Source organism: Phaethon aethereus (genome assembly GCF_964289735.1).
Source record: "Phaethon aethereus genome assembly, chromosome: Z".
Classification (NCBI taxonomy): Eukaryota; Metazoa; Chordata; class Aves; order Phaethontiformes; family Phaethontidae; genus Phaethon; species Phaethon aethereus.
This window is the reverse complement of record NC_138577.1, coordinates 11,099,808-11,126,443: the sequence shown is the minus strand read 5'-3', so window position 1 is coordinate 11,126,443 and position 26,636 is coordinate 11,099,808. Positions and strand designations below refer to the sequence as shown.

General features: G+C 44.6%; 1 protein-coding gene across 6 annotated transcripts in view; it reads left to right on the top strand.

Moving 5' to 3' along the window:
• The window catches only part of FAM219A (family with sequence similarity 219 member A), a gene marked incomplete at both ends in the record, with an annotated part of 97,896 nt that overhangs the window by 46,537 nt on the left and 24,723 nt on the right, over positions 1–26,636 (top strand). For 3 of the 6 annotated variants that reach the window (XM_082012866.1, XM_082012865.1, XM_082012864.1), the window contains one exon: positions 10,934–10,990. In XM_082012866.1, the coding sequence (XP_081868992.1) occupies positions 10,934–10,990 (57 nt within the window). Of the gene's footprint in view, positions 1–10,933; positions 11,034–26,636 lie in introns of all 6 variants that reach the window. The other 3 variants (XM_082012863.1, XM_082012862.1, XM_082012861.1) reach the window with 1 other exon arrangement.

Genomic DNA, 26,636 nt, shown 5'->3' with positions numbered 1-26,636 from the left:
ATCCCCGCCCTTTGGAGACAGAATAATTTATAATCCACATTTATAAAAATCAGTGATTTCCCTTTAAGTCAGCTCCTGTGCCTTCATCTCTGCTTCCCTGATTAGTCACATAATGAGGATGTTTCTAATACAAACGTGTCAGGGGAGAAAGGAGCCAAACAGTGCTTTATCAGAGGAGAATCTGTATCCCCCCCGGATGCTAATTAGTCATGGAGACTCAGGCGTGGGGGATGGGGGTGAGGCGGGCTCTTCTTTTAGAAGCCAAAAAGATTGATGCCCTCACAATTTCTCGCACAGGGCTGCAAAGCGGTGCCAAGGTAGAGAGCGACTTGAGATCTCCCTCGGCTTTTGCGTCCCCACCCCTCAGACGTGTTTGCCATGCTGCTGCTCCTGCTGCTGTTTGCAGCGTTATTTCTATCACAAGCTTGACTAAATAGAAGCTCTCTCCTTATAAATATGGAAATCTGATGACTGAGCTCTCCACCTCTTGGGACAGGTTGAAAGTGTGCTAAAGCGAAAAGAGCTGCTGAGCACTCAGCTTGGTGGCTTTGTTTACTAGTTGAGAGAAACCGGTAAGGTTTTAATGCTGGGATCCACCTTTGCAGGATGGGCAAGTGACCTGTCAGGCCGTGCTCATGCCAATGTGCTGAAGACTTTGCAGTGGTGGCCATGCTGAGCATGGCAAGGTGAGGACAAGAGCAGTCCTGCCTGCCCGGTGCTGCCCGCTCAAAGCAGTTAGCATTGCCCACCAAGATCCTGGCTGAACCCATTAGCCTGGGTTGTGGGGTCAGGAGGCAGCACTGGGTAGGTATGAAAGCATGGTCTGTGGTGGTCTCCTGCTCTGTCCAGGCTATGCTGGTGTCCACTGCTGAGATTCTCATGTGTCTGCAGAGTGACAGATATGCTTGGTGCATGAGCCTTGGGCAGCTGCTGACCTTTTGGGTTGTGTTGGTAGAGTCTATGTTTTTAGATTTGTTAAAGAGCTTTGAATGCCACTGCGCGTCTCTTGTGATTCCTGAGAAATCTCTTGAACCTTCCATCCCAGAGTGGTGGGCCCCCACAGTGCTTCTTCAGGACTTTGTCTGGATCCTGCTTACAGCCTGTCTCCTTACCTCGGTTTTCTTAGCACTCCTCCTTCCTGCGGCCAGAGGTAGCTTTGAACTTGGTCAAATCACAGAATCATTAAGGTTGGAAAGGACGCACAGGTATTTGCTCTTCCCTCCACATCCTGACTGCATTTGCTACAGAACATTCCCAGATCTTCAACTTCCCTAGAAAGCAGGGTGCTGAGTCCTGAGATTTCCATGCTGGTGACTTTAGCTCTTTCCTGAGACAGTTTTGGCAGAGTACCTGAAGGAAGTGCGGTGGTTCCTTGCTCAAAGCACTTACAAGATCCATCCATGCCCTTGGTTGTAAGCGCCGTCTGAGTAAAATACCAGCATACAAACTCAGCTTGTATAGGCAGGAAATACCCTGCCCAGGGTGCCTTGGGTTGAAGGCAACAGACCTGAAAAACATGAAGTAGGTGCGCAATGGAGAGGGCATCCTGTGGTTTCAACATGAATCCACAGGCTGAAAATAAAGTTCTGCAGTCTGCACACATCTCATTTTCATTCCAGAAACATCTGACATCAAGCTGACGCTCGGCAGGTACCATTGTCCATTTTGCGGGTCTCGTTGGCTTGAGACCTCAGTCAGAGAGCCTGCAGAGCCAGACACCTCTGCCCTCTGGGAGAAGGGGGATTTACTAGGTGCAGGAGGAAGGCAAGGTTAAAAACGATTGTTGGAGAAAGAGTGAACAGGAGAAGAAATCAAACAGCCTAGAAGAGGATCTGAGGGATTAGATTAAAGGTACCAGGGGTATTGGAGGAGCAAAAAGCAAGACTTCATTCATCTCATGCATATAAGAGTTGAACATGTAAAAATCAGCCACTTCTCTTCAAAAAGGGGTCCTAACTGCTAACTGGAAAAGAACAAGTGGCCCCAGAGGTATGCTAGTCATAGCTATGACATTGAACCACTGATTGGAGCTCTTGGTCCGTTGAAAGGTATGGATGTGGAGCCGTCTCAGCTTTTCCTGCTATTGTTCTTACAGCCAGAGACTCTGAAAGCTTAGTAACATCATATTTGACACGCTGGATCCAGTCCATGGCCTATGAAGGCAATTATCAGATCTCCAGGACTTTGGAGGGAACTTACATCACTGGAACAAGACTCTCCTCTTGTAATTTGTATTGTGCTACAAATGGGACATTTTTGTTAGAATATATAATTTCTGCAGTATCTGCCAGAACCAGCCAACATTTTAGTGTTTTCTTCAGGCAAACTTTGATCTCTTTCATATACAACTAGAACAGCCTAGGTGCTTGTGGAGAGGATCTTTCTATATATGCCCATTTCAGCATGACTTGTCTTGCACTTTCTCAGCCAGTTTCTCCGGGTGTTGGGTTTGTCCATGGGAAGAAAGCACAGTTCCTCTCTGCAACCCAGGAGAGTCTCTAGTCGTCTTCATTTGGGGTGGAAAACTCAACTTTCTCTTTAAAAACAGACTTTTCCTTTTGATGAGGCTCCTTTAAAGCCTTGAAGGAGTAAAAATGGGACACATCTTTGAAAGAAGCTCTAAACGCTAAACAATGAGAATGAATTCAGTCACAAAAGGTCCTGCTATGGTCCCTTATGGGAAGCACTAGGACTCTGCAGAGCATTACAGTTTTCTGTAGGATTTGGCTACAGCGTGTAGCCAAGAGCCCAGGCTCCTGTTCCTGCCTCTGTCCTCCAAACGCACCATGACCTCAGCTGTGACACATTTCTCGATTTTTAATCTTTTGGGGAGTATCCTCCCTCATGAATTGAGTTTTAAAGAGCAGTTGTAAAGTTGTTTAGATCCTGGTTTGTCCAGATGCTGGTTGCTAAACTGACTCTTACAATAGCTACCAAGGAATTTGTGATGCTTTATTGCCTTTAATACTGACATGTCTCATGTTGCACCTCAGAGCTGTGGCTGTATAATCAGAGGTACAAAAGGAAAGGTGTAATGTCCTCATGTATATATCCTTTACAAGGAAGGGAATGTTTTGGTATTGAAGCATCCTGAAAACATACCTCAGTTAATAGCCGGTTTTAAATAGTTACTGCATGCCAACTGCTTGGCAAGTGCTGCAGGCAGTGGGGGGGTGCAGTGTGGCATTTCTCTAATTTGCAATGTTAATGATCCAATTTAAGTCATGTAAAGTTAGCACAAGATAGCAAACCTATAAATGCATGTGATAATAGTGATGGCTTATATGCATGAGAAGAGCCTGGAGGGAAATACGGTGTTAAATATACTCTATCATGATTGAAAGGAAAGGACCGGGGGCTGCTTGTGCTGCTGGTTTCTCAGAGGGAAATCTAACAGAAATCATGTAATTACTCCCATTTTTCTTCCTTGCCCCTTAGTTGCTTTCCCAAAGTATTTGGTCTGCTTACTGATTTGGTGCCACCTCTGTTACTGTAGACTTCCAGGATTAGTCATACATCATCATCTAAAAAAAGAGACTTTCTTCCCTGCAAATGTCATTTTCAATTAGGAAAACAGACCTCTGAAACATCTTGTTCCCTTTCCATAGCTTACGCCTTTCTGTTTGCTGCATTTTGTTGAGCTTGAATGTGGCACTTGGGCAGACCCTTCATGGCCGAGGCTCCAAGAGCGCGTTTCAGCACAAGCACTGTGGTATATGCAGGCAGACTGGCACTTCTCTTCTGCCCCCATTTGAAACAAAGCAAAATTCCAAACTCCTCGTTACCTGCCAGTGAGTTGAGCTACCCCAACTGCAGGTGTACGCAGTAAAATGTCATTTCAGTGACCTTCTGGTTCAGTTTAATTCATATGACTTGAGGTTTTAATCATGTAGCAATATTAACACTGAAAAACAGCAACGTTGTAACTGGTGCATTGGCAGACCTAGTAGAAAGTCAATAAACAGTTGTTCTTTATTGCTTTGTTGAAACTGAGTCAGTAGCTATCAGCATGTATTTCAGTGCATCAGTCGCTGTGTCACCAAAATGCCATTTATTTTCACTTTGGTACAGGGAGGTGATGCTGAGATGAGCAATTAGTGCTCTGGATCCAGGAGTATGCACTTGTTGATGAAAAGTGACAACCACATCTTCCTGGGAGCCATCTGCTCTGGTCACCATGTGATTCTGGAGCTCCTTCAACATGTGAGACTTTGAAAAAAGGTGCTTTTCTTCTGCTCACCCAGAGAGAAGGTGAAGGCATGGTCCTTGGCAGGGGGTGGTGGGAGTTGGAGAACCTCTCATTCCTGGGATAAACTGGTATTCTGCCTAAATGCGTCTGGTTTTGAAGCAGGCTCTTCTCCTCTTAAGACAGATGGGGGAAAGGGACCTAAAAAGATCAAGGATCTTATCAGCCTTCACCAAATCCAGATCAGGCTGCCCCAAAACTGGATCAGCTCTGTTGACTTTCTGTGTGTCGACTAGGTTTCTAACGTGGGCTTGCAACAGCAATTCCACAACTTCATCAGGCAAATGTACAGTTCCTTAGCCTTACCTCTGCAGCCCTGCTGCAATTTAAGGTAATTGTTTCTTATTCTGGTGATCAGAAACGTGGGAAAAAAAAAAGTAGTTCCTTTTTCTCTGTGGCATCCCTTTCTGTATCTGAAGACAGCTATTGTATTCTTCCTTAGTCTTCTCCTTTCTTCTCTGAACAACCCCATTCTTCCAGTGTTCCTGGATGGTTTTTGCTTCTAGCTTTTATCTATAGGACTGCTGAGGAGATTGCATCTTCCTTGAAATAATGGGTTCCAAAACTATATGTTTCATCTGAAGCCTGAGGGATTCAGAGGAGAGCATGAGAGAGTTTTGTGAGGTTTGCAGGTTCCATTCCTGCCATACATCCCCCTGTCACACTCTCCTTTCTCTTGCTGAACATGCTATTACTGACCATTGTTCATCTGTGTGGTGGATTCATCTTGATCCACAATAAATCTCACAGCCTTTGAGCCTCTCCTTCTATACAGTTTCTCACACAGACAAACTATGCACATCTTGGTTGCCAGTGGTTTTGTTCCCAGTAGTTTTTTTAAGCAATGTATGTTCATGGATACTTCATGTCTATATTGTAGTGGTAACTAGAGGCTGAAGAGGTCTGTTGTCCAAAACACTGTGAGATCATGCTTTTACATACCCACCTGTGCACATCAGAGTTCCCTCCCCAGAAGCCTGCTGCCTACAGCTGCATTTCTCAGGATGACCTGGTGTGTTACAGCTTAAGGCAGAGTGAATCTGCAAAACAGCATAGGATTTTCTGATTCACGGGCAGAGAATGAAGGCATAAATATTTATTAGCAGGAGCAACGTTCTAGCCCAAGAGTCTGGGATGACAACATGGAAATTATAGAAACTTCTCAGTGACCCGACTGTACCCCCCTGTATTTGGGTTGCATGTGGTTTCTCACTTGTTTTTCTGCTCGCTAACTTAGTCTCTCATGCAGAGAACATCTATCAGATTTTCCAGACTCAATGTTTGATGTGGAAAATAAGCAAAACACTTGGTCTTGTCCTTTCTTGTTAGCATTTGTTTGCAGTGTGTGATCCACATGGGCAGCTTCAGAAAGCAGGAATCTGCTGAGCTGCGAGTGCTCACTGTAGGCTGTCACACGTGTTGGTACCAAGACTTCCAGCATCTTTAAGCTGGGCAGAAGACGGCAAATACATCATCCGTTGGTACAGGAGAGAAACAAAAGTAGCTGGATGATACTCTGGAGCAGTCAGCTCATGCTGATTCAGCTAATGATGATCAGACCAAAGCCTCTGAACTGTGGAAAGAAGTGGTGGGTAAAGCCCTGTATATTGGGTCTTAACTTGAGATTAGAGGGTAAGGGCAATCATGCCCCTCTGCTTGTATCAAAAGGTAGAGCTGCTTTAATGATAATAGAAATTCCCACAGACAGCATCATAGGGCTGTAAAAATGACTGATTTTTAGGGTTGGGAAGGGTGGACCGATAGAGACATACAGGTTTCCAGCTGTGTTTTCATGGTGCTGCTGAAGGCCACAGAAGCTGCATGTGCCCATTCCCTTCCACATGCACTGGGGTCCCAGAGGATTTGCAGAGTGGAAAGCAGAGGCTTGTTAGGCTTGCAAGATGTCAGAAGTGTTGACTCTGAAGGAAAGCAAAGGAACCTGCACTTTCCAAGGTGCTGTAAGGGTGTGTTTGTACCCAGCACCCAGCTCCATTGCTGAGGGTGCAGCTGCACAGTTTGCTGGCTCTTTGGGGCTATTTCCCCGCCATAGTCAGTGTGCGTTACTGGGAGAGGTAGACGATACAAGTAAAAATGCTATTGACCTGGTGCATTGTGACAGATGTTGTATTTCTTGCGAAGTACTGCAAAAAGAAAAGGGGGGATTTAAAAAAAAAAGAAAATGCTGAGCATGCTACATTCCTTAAACCCTGATTTCAGTTTGAAGTGGTGTCAGCTTCTCTCTGTGTCCCTGCATACCAAGGATTAACAGCACTCCTGCTCCATGAAGGTTCACTGCATTTAATTTCTGATGGTACACACCGTAGGACATGGCAGTACTTAGCAGGAGGGCAGTGTTCAAGGTCCATTGTGTTGAGCCCACAGAAAAAAAACCAAACTAGTATGGAACTGCCCCAACCTTCAGATGCTGTGATTGTGCATGCCCAATTAAGCTGTGAGCATATGGGGAGAAAACTTTGATTAAACTCTGGCCCCAGCCAAACAATCATGCAGTGGCCTGATTGAATGTATTTTTTCCCTAGGAATTAAGATATAAGGAGGCCTCAGGAACAAAAAAATCCCTTAAATGTGTTAAATTCCCATAGCCATTTAAAGCCCCTGCAGCCACTTTCGGCACTTGCCTTTTGATTGGGAGTGTTTGTTCCCCACAGCAAGCAGAGAGAAATCACATCATCTGGCCTGGGACCGGTCACACTGTGTAGCTGACATTTTCACACTGGGGTCAGAACTGAATGGATCAGTTTAGGGAGGCTTGTAAAAAAGGGCAAAATCATCAAGTGGATTCCAATAGCGAAAGCCCACAGTGAGTCTCAGTGTGCTCGTAGGCATTCACAAGCAAAAGGCTGATTAGTCAAGTAAATGTTTCTCCGGGTGGATGAGCTGTATAGAGAGAAATGCACCTGTTCAGTATGCGCAGAAGCAAAGCATGTTCCTGCAAAGAGGCAGCTTCAGGCAAGCTGCCGTGGGAATGCTGTCGTTCTCAGCTGCTGGGAGGCAGCGGAGTTGTTACTATGGAGTCCAGTGCGTTGCTGCAGGATCTATATGGATGGATGGGAAATACAACAGTGCCTCGGCACTCCTGGGCCGGGGATGGATACCTGACTGTCACTGGGGACACTGTCTCTGGCCCAGCTCAGTTTCCTTTTGGATCCATTTTGTTCTCTGGAGGGAGCGGGCCTGGCCCGTGTGCACGCAGCGGTGGTCACCCAGACTCTGCTGGTGCTTTGTGATTCCTACTGCGAAGTCATGGGTCTGTTGTGCGGCCGTAACATGTTCCCCTGCAGGTCTGCTGTAGAGGCGCCACACTGCCGGAGCCAAAAAGTGTCGTTCCAAACCTTGGAGATTAATTCCTGGTGTGGACTGGTGTTATCATGGGTTCTGCTGCTGTGTCCTTCATCATTCTCACTTCCAGTGTCAGCGGCAAGAGTGCAATCTCCACCAGTTGCCAGGCCTCCACTGTAGTCAGCGGGGAGAGGGAGACACATCTCCAGGGATGGATTTGTCTCCTTTTGGATGGATTTGTCTCCTTTTAAGACAAGTGTCTAAGACAGGATGGAATGAATCAGTCTTTGAAAATAATCTTTGTTTTCTTCAGAGGTCTAGGAAGCCTTTTCTATTTGTTTGGTCTGGAGTCCAGCTTTGAGATTGCTCCAGCTGAGTCCTCTGGTCCAGGACTGGAGTCTGAATCCTCAAGAACATTTCTCCCTTCCCTTTCTTCATGCAAGTGGATGTCTAATGTCACTGGCAGGTTACCCACAAGGAAGAGCTACTGTCAACATATCCACTTCTGAGAAAAGTAAGGGCTGGTTTTGATTTAAAGAGTTTAAGTGTAATTTTAGCAGTGTGAACCTGAGCTAGTCCAGGTGGCCAGGCCCTTTCTCTGCCACAAGGACTTCTGGCTCTGAACTCACGTGGCTCTATGCTGGACTGCAGCAGCACAGAAGGCAGTTTGTGGCCATCACACTGTGTCCTTTACCATAATATGTCTACTCCCATGCTTTCGTGCAGCCAGCAGATTGGGACCCCGAGGACTCGTTTGTATTCAGTAGCACCAGAAATCATCCAGCTCTTGGAGTTGTGCTCCTTAAAAATGGCTGTATCCTGCCTTTTCCAAGACTGTTAGAGAACACATTCTCCTCTGGGAAGCCTGGACTCAGGTGGTGCCACTTACCACCTTACATATTCCTCTTGGAGAGGTTCTAGCATGTCTGGAGGACAGCCATGTCCTTTGTATTATCTGGCCACTCCCATGAATGTTCTTTCCTACAGCCTGGATTCTGGTCTAGCCCCTTCAACTGGGTGTGTTGGAGACCAGTCCCATGTGACAAGGATACCACAAGAACTGGTCTTTGCTTGAGATCATGGAATAGGTTCTGATACGGAAAATAAGGATGGCTATTTGAAGTCAGATTAAAGGTCTCATCTACCCCTGTGTCCTGTCCCCAAGAGGACAAGGAGGGAGTGAGCCTGCAGTGATGCCTCCTTGGTTCCCCCCCTCCAGTGATCTGTGCTAGGGGCAGCCTGAGCCAGAAGCAGTGCTTTTGGGTTTGATGGATATTCTTTCCATTCATTTTTCTCACCCTTTCCTGAGCCCCTTTTAGCATCCACAGCAGCATATGATCTGCTGTATGGAGAAGTACTGAGTTTGTTTTCAGCTGCTTCTGTGTGTTAACTGCCACTTGGTATCTCATGCTTGTAGAAAATAAGGACTGGCTGATCCCTGTTCGCCTTCTCACCCCACTCAGGGTTATTTAGACATCTCCCAGAGCCCCCATCCATTGTCTCTCCCTGGCTGAAGAGTCCTGGTCTGTCTAGCTGGTCATCTGATGGAACCTGTCATCTGGGATCTCTTCCCTGAGTGACAGTAGCTAACTACAGCTTATTATTTTCGTTAATAAAGTTGGAGTTTTCTTCTGTGTAGCACTTATAGCTTCACTTCACTTCAACTGCTGTATTTTGCCATTCAGCTGCTGTATTTTGTCATTTAGTATGGTTATTAAAGGAGGATTCTTACCTAAAATGCTAAGGTAATTTATGCCTAACTATGTTCTCCAGGAGACTGGCTTGTTTGTTTGCAACCTGCTCTAACCTTTCTAACCAGTCATTAAACTGCTGTTAGAGGAAAAGTGCAGCAGTGACTGCATTAGAGGAAAGCAGAAGAAATTGCATATTAAGCCTTAACTATTTAATGTCATTGAATGCAAAGTCTTGTAAGCACCATCCATTTTAAGTATTGTCTAAGTCTACTGGATAGTGCAAAGGAGCAGAATTTTGATAAAACATTATGACCCTATATATGTTAATTGAGCAGTTTCTATGAAGATACAGCCTAATTCAAGAATCACATTTTATCTCATAAGCACAGTGTATTAAAAAGAGCTAATGTGCACTGCAGAGAGAAGACAAGCACTGAGCAGGAAGGGACGAAGGCTCACCAAGTCATTTTTTTACTGAGAGCAAAGAGCGATGGTATCTTGCTTTGAAACTCGGTGGCTGCCGTGCATACAGGTGTGGCTGCCAAATGATGATTTGCATTTTTATAAGAAATTATGTACAAAAACCAGACTTCAGAAACTGAGAGATGGACAGTATCAGTTTGGAATTTGATATTAATACCAGTTGATATTTTCTAGTATTTAGTTTCTTACGCTTTGTCACATTTCTTACAAAGTGATGGTTTCTTAAGATATTGGACCTAATATTGTATATTGGTTTCCCTGTGCAGCTCTACCTATTATAAATCCAAATTTACATACACATATAGGTATCTATATATGCATGTTCTATTTAGTTTTTAGCTTCTAGGCAGGAAAGAGTGAACATGTTTAAAAACCAATTTTAATATACACTGTGGTGCTAAGTTGAGATAGTTCCAGAAGGTTTAAAGTTTGCTGTGAAAGGACTTTAATTATTTTTAGCAGTGGTAGATCTGCCTGAATTGGTAGTTTGTTTCTCTCTGAATCCTTTGATGTGCTGTACCATAGAGTACGCTACCTCGATTAGATAGTCTGCAAGTAGATGTGATAGACCAGACTGTGTGTTTGGGGAGCTTTGGTTTTTGGGGGGAGATTTCAGTGACAGTGAAAGCTGCTGTGCTGACAGATACTGAAATTAATTCTTTCCAGTTAGCCACAAAATAGGTCCAGCATGGGAAGTACACACTTCTTCATCCCTCTCCCAAGAGGAACCAGAGATTGAATTCTCATACTCATTCAATCATCATTCCTTCTGAGCTGGACTTTGACACAGGTGGTCATGAGCTTTTTAGTTTTAATCATGAGCCTGACTGATCCACTTGGAACTTGGCTGAAACTGTAAATGCATTTCATACAGCACCCCAAAGACTCATCACATGAAAATTATTTGGGACTACTGCCAGCCCAGGCTGAATTTGAACTGATGGCCCACCCTCCACATTATATTCCCAGTATCATCCATCATACAAGTCTGATGATGAAATCTGGTGTTTCCAGAGGTACTTTTAGCATACTAAATGTGCTTCCAAAATTCTGTGTTTTGCCCCTGGGTTTCAGCCATTCAAAACACCATCATGTTCTCTGCTCCCTCTGACTGCAGGTGGGGATGGTCTCACCTAACCACAAGTTAGGGAAGAGACTGCATAACTCTTAGCTAAACCATTCCGTTTTGTTTCCTTTTCTTTCTTAACAGGATCCAACAGCTGCATCTATTTCGGACAGAGATTGTGATACAAGAGAGGGAGAGACTGTAGCCATGAACTATAAGCCGTCCCCACTTCAAGTGAAATTAGGTGAGTCGTTGCTTATGGAGAGTGAAAAGGCTGAATCCAAGGTCTGAAATCTGTGCGGTCGTATGCAGATCTCCATGCATGTGCTGAGTGTGCCAGCTCAGCTCAAACAACTCACAGAGCAGCTTTCTCATTGTGATTCTGCTGCTGAGGGAACTGACCTACAAACATAGAAGGACCATGTATCTTGGGCTGTGGTAGAGGAAGGAAGCTATGCCTTGAAAGGAAGATACAGCTTTTTAAACCAACAGACTTTTATCAAGCTACAATAAAGACTTGGCCAGATAAAGAATGAAGATAATACAGAGGGACTGTAGAAAGAAGAGAAAACAGGATAACTACAAACAAAAGGGAGAGGATCAGAGACTTGAGCCACTACCAGGAAAAGATAGAGCTGTGCTATTGTGAGATGGAGGGCTCGTAGGTCTGTAAAGATTCACATACAAATAACTTGTGCTATTTCTGAGCAATATGTTTTAAGTTCTGGAAGCAGAATCATTCAGTTAGCACAGTACAACTGCTTCCTCACAGGGATAATGGTTACAAGAGGACAGCAATCCACACATGGCTGTCCTGCCTCCAAAACCTGAGCCCTTGTTTTGCGACACAGCTTCAAAAACCTGATGAAGGACAAGTCAAAGGAACAGTGTGCTTTTTGCTCAGAGCATGGATAAAAAATGGAAACCTTAACCTGGAAAATTTCCCAATAGGAGCAGGAAGCATCCTCTGGTTGTCCTTCACATCAGAACAAATGACATTGAGAGGATGCTGCTGGAGCTGATTGAGGGTGACTGTGGCGTGTTGGAGAAGGCTCTGAAAGAAATGGGTGCCCACAAGTTCAGTGGAATCACTCTGACCCCTACCAAATGAGTGATAGGGAAGTTCAGCAGACAGCTAAGGTTTGAAGAAGATTTGAGAGTTTGGGCATCAGTGTGTGATTATGAAGAGATGTTCTCAATAGATACGTTTTACCCAAGGACCTGCAGTACTACTGCAAGCACTAGTTTTGGCCTCGTTTATAAGAGGAGCCTTAAAGAAACACCAGGAAAAGGCTGGGGAGCACTTGGGAAGTCTCAAGGCTCTGTCTGAGTGCATGGTAAATTGAATAATCAGCCAAATCTGGTCATAGCAATGCAGAAGGGAATGTCACAGAGTAGGCATACAGCCAGCAAAGGAAAATCAAGTAGTTGAATAGGCAAGATCTCACTGAAAGAGTGACTAGGAAGGAGAAGACAGAAAGATGGATACGCAAATGCAACAAGATTATGCAGGAAAGTGCGGGACATTGAGCTACTGATCCAGGATATGAGCAAGTGCATTGGGACAGTAGATCTGTCCTGCAGTTGCAGCCATGAATACTCTAAAAACAGTGGCTGGTTTTCAGGAAAAAGCAGGGAGCAGCAGTATGTATTAATGACAGCACAACTCAGTTTGGTAAAAGATTGTCACTGCCAGCATGCCATATGCCATCAGGATCCTTTTTCACTGCCAAGAGAGTTCTGAAATGTTATTAGAAAGATAATTACTACTACAATAGTTGTTTTGGATAATTTAACATCAGGAATCAGTTTGGAGAGCAATTGCTACTATTATTGGTAATTCTGAGATATTCTTACGTTTCTAGGCAATAAAAATATCCTGCAGAGATTCGCTAACGTGACAGGAAATGGTGCTATTTTAGATTTGGCTTTGGTAAGTCAATGAGGACATTATAGGAGACCTGATCATAGGAAATAGATTTGGATTCAGGGATAGCAAGTTCAATTCATGCAAATTAAATGAAAATGTAATTTGAGGTAGATCTGTAACAAACCTCAGTTTTATAAACCTCTGTTTTATAAATGTGTGGATGTGGCACTTCAGGACATGGTTCAGTGGGCATGGTGGTGTTGGGTTGATGGTTGGACTTGATGATCTCAAAGGTCTTTTCCAACCTTAATGATTCTGTGAACTAAGTGCTTAAGCAAAGGCAGCAGATTGAGAAACCCAGCAACTCAAAACACATCAAGTAGTGTTGAAGGAGGAAGTAACAGAAGAGAGGACATTGCTAACAGAGTTCTGCAACAGTCATTTCATTTATATGTTCATTAAAGACTGACACAAAAAGCAGGAGTTGGCAAAGAAAATTTAGTCGTAGCGTATTTGGGAGACACCAACACAACAAAGCCTCAGAAATATCATAGAGAAAAAACATGAAATCTGGAATAATAGAAATGAGAAAAAAATAACAGGAGAAACTGAATCTGCTGTAAACTGGAATTTACCAACTGGAGGTGACTGAAGAAGAAAAAGCCTGTTACATTAGTTGATTGCAAGGTAACTAATTATTGAAATGGACTAATACATGAAAGCGTGACATAGTCACACTTCTTCAGAGCTTACCAGCTTTTTTCCAAGGATCAGATACAAGAGAATGATTAGTCTTTCTGTCAGAACTTCTGCTTTTCCACATAGGGAAAATTTTATTTCATTTAGCCACTGCTGAATGCTTCTATCTATCAGTAAAGAGGCAAAGGGAAGTATTGGAAGAGTCTAAACAGTTTTTGCCGTAGATAGCGGTATACCATTGCCAGGACCTCCTTTCTAGCTACTGATTCTGCCCAGGGAATACTCAGTGCTGACCACAATATGCTTATGGAGGTAATAGTGGGTGAAGCCTACCTGCTTAAGAGGAATTGTCCAGCAAGGCTGATGAGCATCTTCTTGCCTTGCCTCCAGAGAGATCTGCTCAAACACATCTCTGTCTGCCTGTAGAAACAGTATGCCTCTTTAATTAGGTGAACACATGTCTAGTGGCATTTGGATTGACTTTCTACTTTTAGCCATACCCAGATGAGCTCTAGGTTACCTGGGGCAAAAGGAGATTAACAGTATTGTCTGTAGCCATTGTAATATGCCTTTAATGCACATCAACTCCTACTGCTGTTTATAAAATCTGCCCAGCCTTTACAATTTTCAAGCAGTTTTATAGCTTGCATCTCCCAGGTCAGGCCCTTGTTCCTCCAACTAGATTTTTTGTCTCTTCTGCATTAAACTTGTCAGGATTTGGATTGTTTTTTTAATCTCTTTAAGGATAGACAAAGTTAAGGTAGTACATAAATGATGTGTAGAGAGTACATAAACCCAAGCGAATAGGGTTTTAATCCTATTGTAGGTTTTTCTTCTGGATAGTGGCATTTATCACTGTTAAATCAGAATCAATTGTTCAAATTCAGATGCTCTGATAGAAGGTTGATAAATGTCATTTTACACTATGTGAAGATTCATATATAAATCTGTCATATGTGCTTGCTGGAAGCATGGCTCAAGTGAGCTCAATTAAATACCAACCCAGCATGAATACAACTTTTGCTTCCAGAGGCTGCAGTGATTGAAGTGTGACAGAAAGAATCTGCTGTGCTGCACGCACTGAACACAGATTTACCCTGCTGTTTGAATGGTCTTTTGTTTGGTTGTTTCTCCCTCTCTGAATAAATACATTTGGCCACATGTTTTCTTGGGGAGGTCAGTTAGACACAAGAAAAACTTCACAGGTAGCTTGCATTTCTAGTGACTTCTTAAAGGTTATACCTGATTTGTAAGTGGAACAGTAAAATATTTAGCTTGCTGCTGGGGCCACAACAAAAAAGAGGAGAACCTCACACCAAGGGGAAATAACATCTCCCAGTTCATGCAGTTCATCATCTTAAACCCTTATTGATATTATATCAGTATTAATTATGTATTTCTTACTTTTCTGGCACTCCCACTTTGTCTTTCTGTCAGGAACTGCAAGGTTCAGCCATGTTTCTTTCTTTGTTTCAAATAACTTGATAAGGAGGCTCCCAACAGCACTGGTGGGGTCTGGGTGTACATTAGTGCTTAGAAGATGTCTCCAGCACATCCTTATTAGGAGGCATATCCAGATGGAGCATATACCACAAACCTTTTGAGAACAGATGAGAGCTGTGATAAGGAGAGAGGGAGGAACAGAATAATCCCCAAGTGTTAATCTCAAGGGCTCTGTATCCACTGTATCTTCCTCTTTATCTGGAAGGCAACAGAACCTCATGGGATCACCAGGAGACAAGATACTATTTTAATGAAGCTTATGCCATCTGTTTTTCTGTTTTGCATTTTTAATTTCCCTTCTCTGTGCTGAAATCCCCATCCAGACAGTCTGTCTGTCTTACGTCGCAGTCAATGACTCTACAGTTTGTGTTAAAACAGAATGGGAAACATGGCAATTGGCTGGAGTGCTGCAGAACAAGCTACAGTGCTGATGAAGGATTGTGGCAGTGGCATCTTCATCAGCACATCCACCACACCAGGAGCTTGGCAGTAAATCTCCCACATCCCTGTCTGCAGATGAACATATGGGAAAGAGGCAGACAGACAGATGCTCAGAGCAGCATTCATCCCTCCAAGGTACCTCTTGCCTTGCTTGGAGGTAAGCACCTCCTCTCCTTGGACTAGATGGTGGATGAGGTACTGGTTTTGGAAAATTGGAAGTTCAGTGCTAAAACTATAGAAAAAATGAGTGTCTAAGCTAGGCAAACTGAGTCCCACCTTAGGACTGAGTGAGCTACATGCAGATGAGGTCTCCTGCCATATGACGAAGAGGAAGCCTAGTTCATATTCATGCAGGCTTCAAAGTGTTTACGTTTTTTGTTTTAGCTTTTCTTTGCAAAGCGTCTTGTAAAAAAATGACCTGAACTGTAAATGTAGCAGATAATATTCCTGCTTTCCTAGCTACTGTTTTGTTCCCATCCCAGCACAGATCTTCTGCTGCTATTTGTTTTAATACCAAAAAGCACAGTGGCTGATACTAGTCAGCCCTGTAAGGAGAAGCAAGTGTCATAAAGGTGCCTTTGATGTAAGCTGCTGTAGTATGTAATCCACCAGCCTAACCAGAAACTTTCCTTGCTTCAAGAGATAGGAAGGTGTTATAACACTAACAGAGAAGAGCTATTTCATTAATTAATAGGATACTGACACTTTTCTCCTGCCAGCTGCATTGTAGGGTGTTGCTTTTTTTCTTTAGGAGACACGGTGCAGATCACTCTTAGAGCAGGTCAGCCACAGCCCAGCTTCTGCTGGGGAAGGAAGTTCTGCTTGCTGAGAGCCTGGACCTATTGGTAGGGTGAGAAAAAGGCCTCTTGAGTCACGCCAGCCTGGCCTTTTGGCTTCCTGTATGACAAGAAGGAGATGAGAGCAAGTGAACAGCCATAGTGGGGCCTGAGCTGAGCAGATGGCTCAGGGAGGGATGAAGGAAGTCTTGGAATAAAACGTCATTCTCTGACAAATAGCCATAGTGCTCATCCTCCAAGGAGAGATCTCAGATGAGACCACCAAGGCTTCTTGCCTGCTTCTACTTCTTCCGGTATCAGTCCCACCTTTCCATCTTAGGTTATATAAAATCCTAAGATTTTACCTGGTAACAGAAGAGGAGTTCAGACTGTGTCTTCCACGGTCTGTAGCTAGGAATGGGGATTCTGCATGGAGACACCAATTAGGTGCATCCACTTCCAAGCACTGAATTATTTTACTTGTGCTATTGGATTAATTCTTGCTTGTTAACAAACAAGATTCTCAAAAACCTCAAGCAAGTAATTGGAATGATGTGTACTTAGAGCAGGCAACTCTGGTAGGGGTAAAACAGCAATAGAAACTATGTCGCAAGGAAACATAGCATGTTGTTCCCTGGTGTGCTTGACTTGGACAAAACTGAGGATTTAATTTATGACTGGGACCCATCTTGGTGGACACTGAAGTGAACAGAGGGGATAACCCCTTTGAGGTCAGAGGCTGATGACACGTTGTCCTAGTTTCAGCTGGGATAGAGTTAATTTTCTTCCTGATAGCTGGTGTAGTGCTGTCATTTGGATTTGGCATGAAAATAATGTTGATAAGGTACTGTCGTTTTCAGTTGTTGCTAAGCCGTCAAGGACTGTCTGGCTTCTCGTGCTGGGCTGCCAGCGAGCAGGGGAAGGTGGGAGGGGACACAGCCGGGACAGCTGACCCAGGCTGGCCAAACGGGTAATCCATACCATATGACATCATGCTCAGCATATAAAGCTGGGGGAAGAAGACAGAAGGGGTGGGGGGATATTTGGATTTATGGTGTCTGTCTTCCCAAGAAACCACAACGCGTGATGCAGCCCTGCTTCCCTGGAGACAGCTGAACCCCTGCCTGCCCATGGGGAGCGTGGTGAATGAATTCCTTGTTTTGCTTTGCTTGAATGCGTGGCTTTTGCTTTGCCTATTAAACTGTCTTTATCTCAACTGACGAGTTTTGTAACTTTTACCCTTCCAATTCTCTCCCGTCCCACTGTGGGGGAGTGAGCGAGTGGCTGCGTGGTGCTTAGCTGCTGGCTGGGGTTAAACCACGGTGCACATCTGTGATGTTATCTCCTGCCTTCCAGCCTGATGCTGTGCATTCATGGCAGATACTGAATTGCTGTACGATCAGGGAGGAGTAGTACTGTGAATATCTGTCAGTGAGCTGAGAACTACAAAGCCCTCAGGGTTCAACATAACAAAATTGGTGCATTTCTGGTTGAAACTTTACAAATGGTCTCTAATCCCAGTAAAGGACAGACTGCCTTTGTCTCCCCATGTGGCTCCTGAGACTGATCTCTCAATTGGTGTAGTTATTTAGCCCCCTCTCCTAGGGCTAGGTGTGGATTCAAAGCTTGTTTTAAAGCATCTCCATCAAAGAGCCACAAAGTGCACAGCAGAGCATCCTATCCCAGAGCTGTTCAAAAGGATGCCTAGCTCAGAGATCCCCTTCCAGGGCTGCTCTTTCTGCAGGTCAAAATGAAAAACTGGCACTGCGAGATGCAGTCGCAAACAGAGCAGGCAGCAAGCATCTTGCCTAGGCTGAATGGTTCAGTACCTGCCCACACCTGCAGCTCCTCTTCTGCATCATCTCTTCCCAGTCTGCTTCACAGCTTGTGACTTCTACGCTTTTAGTACAGAAAGTAGAATAATAAGGGGTGGTTGTAGTAGACTGGACAAATCAATGCCATTAGTGTATCCTTTTGTCAGTACCTCAAGTACTGTACTATTCCCAATTGCTCTTCTGTAACAAGGCGATTAATGCTAATTAGGTCCAGCAGCTGTTGTTTCTGGGAAGAAGCTCTGTAGGTAAATTCAGGTAACGTTTTATAAAAAAGCTGTAACTCTTAAGCTAGCTTTCTGGGTTCCAGCTCTATTGACAAAACTGCAGATTTCCATATACATAACTGTTTGCATGGCGACCTCAAGTGACATCATTACCTTAAGTGCACAAAGCCATTTTCCTCCCCTGGGAGCACCCATTTCCTTGAACACAGTCTGTTCTTTGTACGGCGGGGATGAGTAATACAGAAGCCAGAGTGCAGTGGCAATATAGCACTGCTATTGATTTTCTTCATGGACACAGAAGTGCAGCCTACCACTCAGATGTCTCCTGGGGCTTGGGAGGAATTTATTTAAACATTATTTCATGTGTTATTACTCTTCCCATTTATAAGAGAAATTGTGTACGCAAATTTATAGTAGCATTCTTCCTGCAGGATATCTCCAGGCTCTTTTTGGAGGGGATGATAGAGTGAACAGCTGCATTACGTGAAGGGCAGTAGGGCTGTCTGGAGACAGAGCACCAAAGGCGAGGGCAGAAAAACAGTTGTGACAGGCATATTACTGCAGATTAGTTAGAGGGGAAATAGAGGGGCAGGCAGGAAGAGGTGCATGAGACACTGTAGCTGACACAGGCTTGGGTAAACAGTAAAGCCATTAAGAGAAACTGGAACAGAGCAATTGACTGGAGTTAAGCAGAGATCTCTGGGCAGGAGGGAGTGTGTAAGTGGGTGAGAGAGAGGGAAGGGAGGTACCAGTCAGCAAATCCCAGGAGCAAAGCATGAGCACATGAATATGAGCATGATGTGGCATGTTGCTCACCAAATGAGCCTAGTCTTTTTGTCACTGCAATTTGCTTGATTTGTTACGCCACTCTGCCAGGGCTTCCCGGGCTTTCCCAGACCTCCACCATCATACATGTAGCTCTCCTGTGACAAGTTACTGGATACCCATGCACCTCACAAGCTGAAGACACACACCCGCTCACATCTTATGTTGCACACACCACTCTTGGCTAACATACCTTCAGATAAAAAAGTCATGAAGGAGGAGGCTGTGAAGTAACTGAATCAGTCAGCTGGACCAGTACTCTTCAATGTCTTCAGCAATGACATAGACAGTGGGATCGAGAGCACTCTCAGCAAGTTTGCAGATGACACCAACATGAGTGGTGCAGTTGACACATCTGAGGGACGGGGTGCCATCCAGAGGGACCTGGACAAGCTCGAGGAATGGGCCTGTGTGAATCTCATGAGGTTCAACAAGGGCAAGCGCAGGGTCTTGCAGCTGGATTGGGGCAACCCCCAGTATCAATCCAGGCTGGGGGATGAAGGGATGGAGAGCAGCCCTGCTGAGAAGGACTTGGGGTACTGAGGGATGAAAAGCTGGACATGAGCCGGCAATGTGCGCTCGCAGCCCGGACAGCCAAGCGTGTTCTGGGCTGCATCCAAAGCAGCGTGGCCAGCAGGTCTACTCTGCTCTGGTGAGACTCCACCTGGAGTCCTGCATCCAGGTCTGGAGCCCTCAGCACAGGAAGGACATGGACCTGTTGGACTAGGTCCAGAGGAGGCCACGGCAATGATCAGAGGGATGGAACACCTCTGCTGTGAAGACAGGCTGAGAGAGTTGGGGTTGTTCAGCCTGGAGAAGAGAAGGCTCTGGAGAGACCTTATTGCAGCCTGCCAGTACTTAAAGGGGTCTATAAGAAAGATGGGGACAGATGTTTTAGCAGGGCCTGTAGCGATAGGACAAAGCGTAATGGTTTTGAACTGAAAGAGGGTAGATTCAGACTAGCTATAAGGAATAAATTTTTGACAATGAGGGTGTTGAAACCCTGGCACAGGTTGCCCAGAGGGGTGGTAGATGCCCCATCCCTGGAAACCTTCAACATCAGGCTGGACGGGGCTCTGAGCAACCTGATCTAGTTGGAGATGTCCCTGCTTACTGTGGGGGGGTTGGACTAGATGACCTTTAAAGGTCCCTTCCAACCCAAACCATTCAATGATTCTATGTCATAGACATAGACAATGACTCTGTTATTTTGTTGGGCATTATCTGGCCATGCTTTAGCCACTCCAAATTTTTACAGTACCTACAGGTCTGATGATAGTCTAGGAAAGAGAGCTAATCCTGAATATCTGCTCCTACACAAATTATTTTACTTTATAATGAGAGTGGGCACTTCATGACATGGTTTAGTGGGCATGATGGTGTTGGGTTGACAGTTGGACTTGATGATCTTAGAGGTCTTTTCTAACCTTAATGATTCTGTCATTGTATGAAAAGAGAGTAACATCCCCAAAGGTGATTTACACCTTGTTCCTGACATTAAAAAGACTAACTAAGTTGACAAGGTTGCTTTCTCAGGTGTTGGCATCTTTGACAAAATCAACACAGGAAAGGGCAATAGTACTGCTTTCTGGCTTTTCAGAGCCCTGTGTCCTTAAATGTAGGTTCCACCTGATCCTCTGGGCCACCACAGGGGAATATTTCCCCAATTCTGAATTAGACAGGTTTACTCACAGAATCACAGAATCACAGAATCACTAGGTTGGAAAGGACCTTTAAGATCATCAAGTCCAACCATTAATCCAGAACCACCATGTCCCCTAAACCATGTCCCCTAAACCATGTCCTGAAGAACTCTTCACTGGTTAGACAGGTTACTCTTCGCTGGGTGAGGAACTGGCTGATGGCCGAGCCCAGAGAGTTGTGGTGAATGGTGTTAAATCCGGCTGGCAGCTGGTCTCAAGCGGTGTTCCCCAGGGCTCGGTTCTGGGGCCGGTCTTGTTCAATGTCTTTATAGATGATCTGGATGAGGGAATTGAGTGCTCCCTCAGTAAGTTTGCAGATGGCACCAAGTTGGGTGGAAGTGTTGATCTGCTGGAGGGTAGGAGGGCTCTGCAGAGGGATCTGGACAGGCTGGATCGATGAGCAAAGGTCAACTGTATGAGGTTTAATAAGGCCAAGTGCAGGGTCCTGCACTTTGGCCACAACAACCCCATGCAACGCTACAGGCTTGGGGAAGAGTGGCTGGAGAGCTGCCCGGCGGAAAGGGACCTGGGGGTGCTGGTTGACAGCCGGCTGAATGTGAGCCGGCAGTGTGCCAAGGTGGCCAAGAAGGCCAACAGCATCCTGGCCTGTATCAGGAATAGTGTGGCCAGCAGGAGTAGGGAAGTGATTGTGCCCCTGCACTCGGCACTGGTGAGGCCGCACCTTGAATACTGCGTTCAGTTTTGGGCCCCTCACTACAAGAAGGATGCTGTGGTGCTGGAGCGTGTCCAGAGAAGGGCAACGAAGCTGGTGAGGGGGCTGGAGCACAAGTCTTATGAGGAGCTGCTGAGGGAACTGGGGTTGTTTAGTCTGGAGAAGAGGAAGCTGAGGGGAGACCGTATCGCTCTCTACAACTACCTGAAAGGGGGTTGTGGCGACGAGGGTGTTGGTCTCTTCTCCCAAGTAACTAGCGATAGGACGAGAGGAAATGGCCTCAAGTTGCGCCAGGGGAGGTTTAGATTGGATATTAGGAAAAATTTCTTCACTGAGAGGGTGGTCAGGCATTGGAACAGGCTGCTCAGGGCGGTGGTGGAGCCGCCATCTCTGGAAGTGTTCAAAAAACGTGTGGATGTGGCACTTCAAGACATGGTTTAGGGGACATGGTGGTGCTGGATTAATGGTTGGACTTGATGATCTTGAAGGTCCTTTCCAACCTAGTGATTCTGTGATTCTGTGATACTCTGGTGTTATTATTTCTGTAAATCCTTCTGATGTCTCCATAGGTAGATGAGTTTCTGCGTAGCACTCAAGGGAAGCAAGTAGATCCCAGTGTAATTAGTGCAAACTGGCTCCAGAACAGACCACAGCATCTGCGGACAGTATTGGATGCTCCATTTTTTTAGTGTGTTTGATTTATTAATGATGAGCCTTAAACTATACGTGACGGTTAATTGAATTTGTTCTGACTATTCAGTGATGTGGGCTTCCCTTTGTCTTCTCTGTGCTGCACACTCAGCTCTTAACTGGGAGAGGTTACTGTCTGCTTACTGATTTTTGGGGCTAAAATGCTCCATCAGCACATCAGGCTCTATTAAGTAGAAATAACATACACTTCTCAAAGGGAGTGGATTTGTGCTGGTATAGGAAGTTCACTGCAGTTCTTGATTTTTAACTGTTCTAATTATGCATAGAGAATGCTCACTTCACCCTGAAAACTTCATGTTGCTTCTCTGAGATCTTAAAGGATCCTTTGGAGACTCAGAGCTCAGAAAAACACACAAACCTTGGTGTGCCACAGCAGGAGAGCAATATGGATGAGGATGTCATCAGTATCATGTGTCCAGTTCTTGATTTTTAACTGTTCTAATTATGCATAAAGAATGCTACTTCACCCTGAAAACTTCATGTTGCTTCTCTGAGATCTTAAAGGATCCTTTGGAGACTCAGAGCTCAGAAAAACACACAAACCTTGGTGTGCCACAGCAGGAGAGCAATATGGATGAGGATGTCATCAGTATCATGTGTCCTGTCAGTAGCAGGATCCTTGTTAGGTGAGGGTACCATGGTGGTCTTGGATGCAGACCTAGGCTGAGCATGAACAGAGAAACATCCAAGGAGCCCTTCTCCTCTGAACGTGGGACAGTCTTGGCTGCAAGTACAGCACACGGCGTTTACACCCAGCTTTGCACAGCAGAGCCCCAGCGTGCCAGGCCCAGCAAGTGATGCAGCTAAAGCATCACCTGCATGGCCAAGCTCTTAAGGTGGCAGTTAGGGAAAAGTACACATGAAATGGCAGACAAGAAGTAGGATGTAAGCAACAGCAACAAACTAAGCAGAATTTTTGCCCAGTTAGCGACAGTAAGACTTCATCATGTCCATCAGTTTTGGTTTAGAGGTGTGGGGAGGAGTCATTCCCAAAAGCATGAGGCAGGACAGAAGAAACCATGGAGTTTTCCGTGTTTCTTCATGGAGGGAGGGCTGATTGAAGGAGGTTATGGAGCAATATGGGCCTACGCGGGGCACACACAAAAGAGATTGTGGCCTAGGTTAGCCAATCTGTAGAAGCAACTCTACCGCAGCTTCAGCTGTTCTCAGCATGTCAGCTTGTGGTCAGAGATACTACCAGCCTCTTATACCAACCAACACCACTGCTTTATGCAGAACTGTTAGGAACAGGAATTAAGCTGCAGTGGAGATGGTGGGACTAGTTGTGCAAAGAGGCTTCCGGATCTTGTGAATCTTGGCTGGGACTAGGAGGGAGCTTTGCCTGTTCCCTGACAGTTGCTTCACCCCGGCAGTAACAAGGCAGTGGCCTCTCCAGGAAAGACCACAGCCCATACCAGTCACAGCCTTTCTGCTCTACTGTCTGCAGAAAGCCTTCTGGCACCTCTCCTCCTTCTCTTTCAAACCTCAAGCTTCCAGTGCAGGTCTTTTCTTGTTCCCCTTGGCAGTCATTCTCTATAAAGCAGGTCTCACTGAAGGAAAATAAAGCTATTTTTATAGATGCCACATATTTACAAAGATAAGATTTTATTTAAGAAGTTAAAAAGTCACAGCAGTAATTGGACAGTCTGATCCCATTTCTCCAGTCATTAAACACAGCTATGATTCAAAAAGCCTTAATTACTGCCTGAATCATGGCTGAATAGCTTGTGCTGAGGGTATGCATTTATTGGATCGTTCATGGAAATGAGACGTTGCAGTCTGGTACTGTGCAAAATAGCTATAGTCCCCTTTTTGAAACTTCTTCCAAAAGGTAAACGGGGAATTGTTCATCAGATTTTACAACATTTGAGCATTCCCCAAACCCTCTTTCTAAATTAACCTATAGAAAAAGCATGCCCCATAGACAACATTTGCATCCTTTCTTCAGGTCCAGTTACAAGGGGAGAGGAGAGGTAACAAGTATGTTCTTGGCGGATAGATAGATCCAAGTCTTCATGTATTTGCTCAAAGAATCATCTCCATTTTCACCTGTGTAACTGTTGTGATCTGTTCATCTCTGCCTCCAGCCTCAGTGCAGTACTAGTCATCGACCCCTTGTTCTGTCCACTCGGGTTTTGCTCCTCTTCTTCCCACTTTCCATATCAGTGAAATCATCCATCCTCACTTTTTAAGGCTGTATGGCTGAACCATTGCCTGTCGCTGCCTCCTGCCTTCCTCTTCATGTCCCTTTCACCTGGGAACTCCGCCCAAATCTTTTTCTTTCTTTTTCTTTTCTTAACTCTGTGCTTTTTTTCCCCCTCTTTCTGCTTACCTTGAGAAGAACTTGAATTGACTCAGCCTAAGCCTTTATGAATGGGGAACTATTTCAACACTGTCTTGTAAAGTACCACTGTTCATAGCACAATAAAATAAATCCTCTATGGGGTTTTAAGGCAATTCTACTGTAAAGCTGAAACCATCATGTCATGTTTGCTATAACTTTGATACTTTTTTACTTTCTGCTCTATATACAAGACGATCCCCACTTTTTCCAAACAACCTACATACCCTCATTTTTGCTCACTGCTATGAAATTGGTACAATCAAGTCAGCAGGTGTTGATGTCTTTTGGAGGAATGATGCAGTTGTTCAGAATAGCGTCGTTGTCTGAAGCTCATGAGCTTAAAAGGGCTTTCTGACATGAGTAAACTGTGAGCTGGCTGAGAAGAAAGTTTAATCACATCAGGTGTTTCAGAGCTGCAGGCTGCCGGCAGCAGGAGGTCCCAGGGAACAGCAGCCACTCCATGCCAGAAAACAGCCCCTCTTCATCCCCCATCACTACCCATCCAGAAAATAAGAGCAGATTTTCAAAAAAGATTTGATATGATTTATTTTAAATCCTAGTTGTAGGACTAGGAAATTGAGAGAAGAGATGAATAGTAGAAGTGAGACGATTGCACTTTGTAAAAGTTCATCTGAGAAACTGTGTTTGACATATTAAATGACACTGTGCTAAAAATATGTCTTGAACAAGGCTTGCATATTTAATATTTAAAGTGATGCTGTCAGGCATGGGTAGTTTGAGTCCAGAATGGAGGCTGCTTTTAAAATTAAGATTTTCAGGTTTTGCTTACAATTTTTAAAGATAAAACAACTATCTTAGGCTTAAACTCCCTAGTAAACCCTAGCAACTATTTTTTCTTAACTTCACTAAAAGAATATATAATTGATTGTTCCAGAGTGTTCACAAATTCATATGTAATTTATAAGGTGGTTTTGGCTGTAAAAAGTTTGGGAGGCTCAAGTCACAAAACAGCTGTGCCTTTTTTAGCTACAGACTTTCAGCCAGAACATGGAAGACTCCTCTGCTTCAGGGAAGGGCAGAGAGAGAAACGTAAAAGGGCAGGAGTCAAGGGGGAAAAGACGGTGCCAGCTGTCTGCATTTACCTGGTAATGACCATCACATGGGAGATGACCAGGATAATCTGGAGAGTTGTAATAAGTGTGGAAGAGCTTCATGTGAAACTTCCTCTGTGCTAGTGAGGAATGACACCTGAATTGGCAGTAAATTGCCTGTAGCATCTACTGGGTACTTCGTTCCCAACCTATTTCTTTTCTCACCTTAATCACCTTGAAGAAATCCGTTTTCACCATGAGGACAGTCACGCACTGGAAAACTTTTCCCAGGGAGGTAGTGTCATGTCCATCCTTGAAGGTTTTGAAAACCCGACTGAATAAAGCTCTGAGCAGGCCAGTCTGATCCCATAGCTGATCCTGCCTTGAGCAGGACATTGCGCTAGAAAAGTCCTGAGGTCCCTTCCGACTTGAAGTATCCTGTCATCCTGTTCCTGGTTAGGACTCCAATTATTTTTTTAGATGTCATATACTTTATACTTGCTACTGCGAAAGCCTGCGTAAAGTCCTATCTGGTTATTCTCGTGGGTTCCCAACACAAACACGGTAGGATTTGCAGAGATAGACTTAGGTAATTTGCGTGCACTGACACAAAGCAGTTCTCTTCCATAAGCACTGGTGTGTCCAGTGGTAAACAAGAGAAATCCAATTGCTACTTGATATTCACTCTGTTACAAATGTTCTTTCTAGATTTTAATTATTCCTCTCTGTTCTTTCTCTTTAGTTCACCAAACCTCCTCGATTGAATTTAAGAACATATTAAAACTAATTTTCTCCTTTGCTTGTTTCTCTTACTGACTCCAGTGCACAGGCGGGAAAACTTGTTCTTTTACAAATGTGTTTCCTGACTTGCATTTTATCTGTGGTTCTCAATGCTGAGTGATCTTTTAATACCAACGAGCAGCTGATTTCTTGTACGCACTATGCCCTAGCAAAACAAGGACATTCACAGAGTGTAGCAATGGAGTATTACAAAGCAGAACCAAATTCAAGGTGGTTGTGCATATGTTCATGTGAGGTGCAGCACAGGTGACAATCAAGCTGCTGCTAAGGCAACTGTACAACACCCCCATTTTGGAGACAAATTTGAGCTCTTCTTGGCTTTGGTGATGTCTCAGCCAGCCATTGGAAAAAGCACTTAAATCTCAGATTGGCAGAGGAATTTTTTTCTGA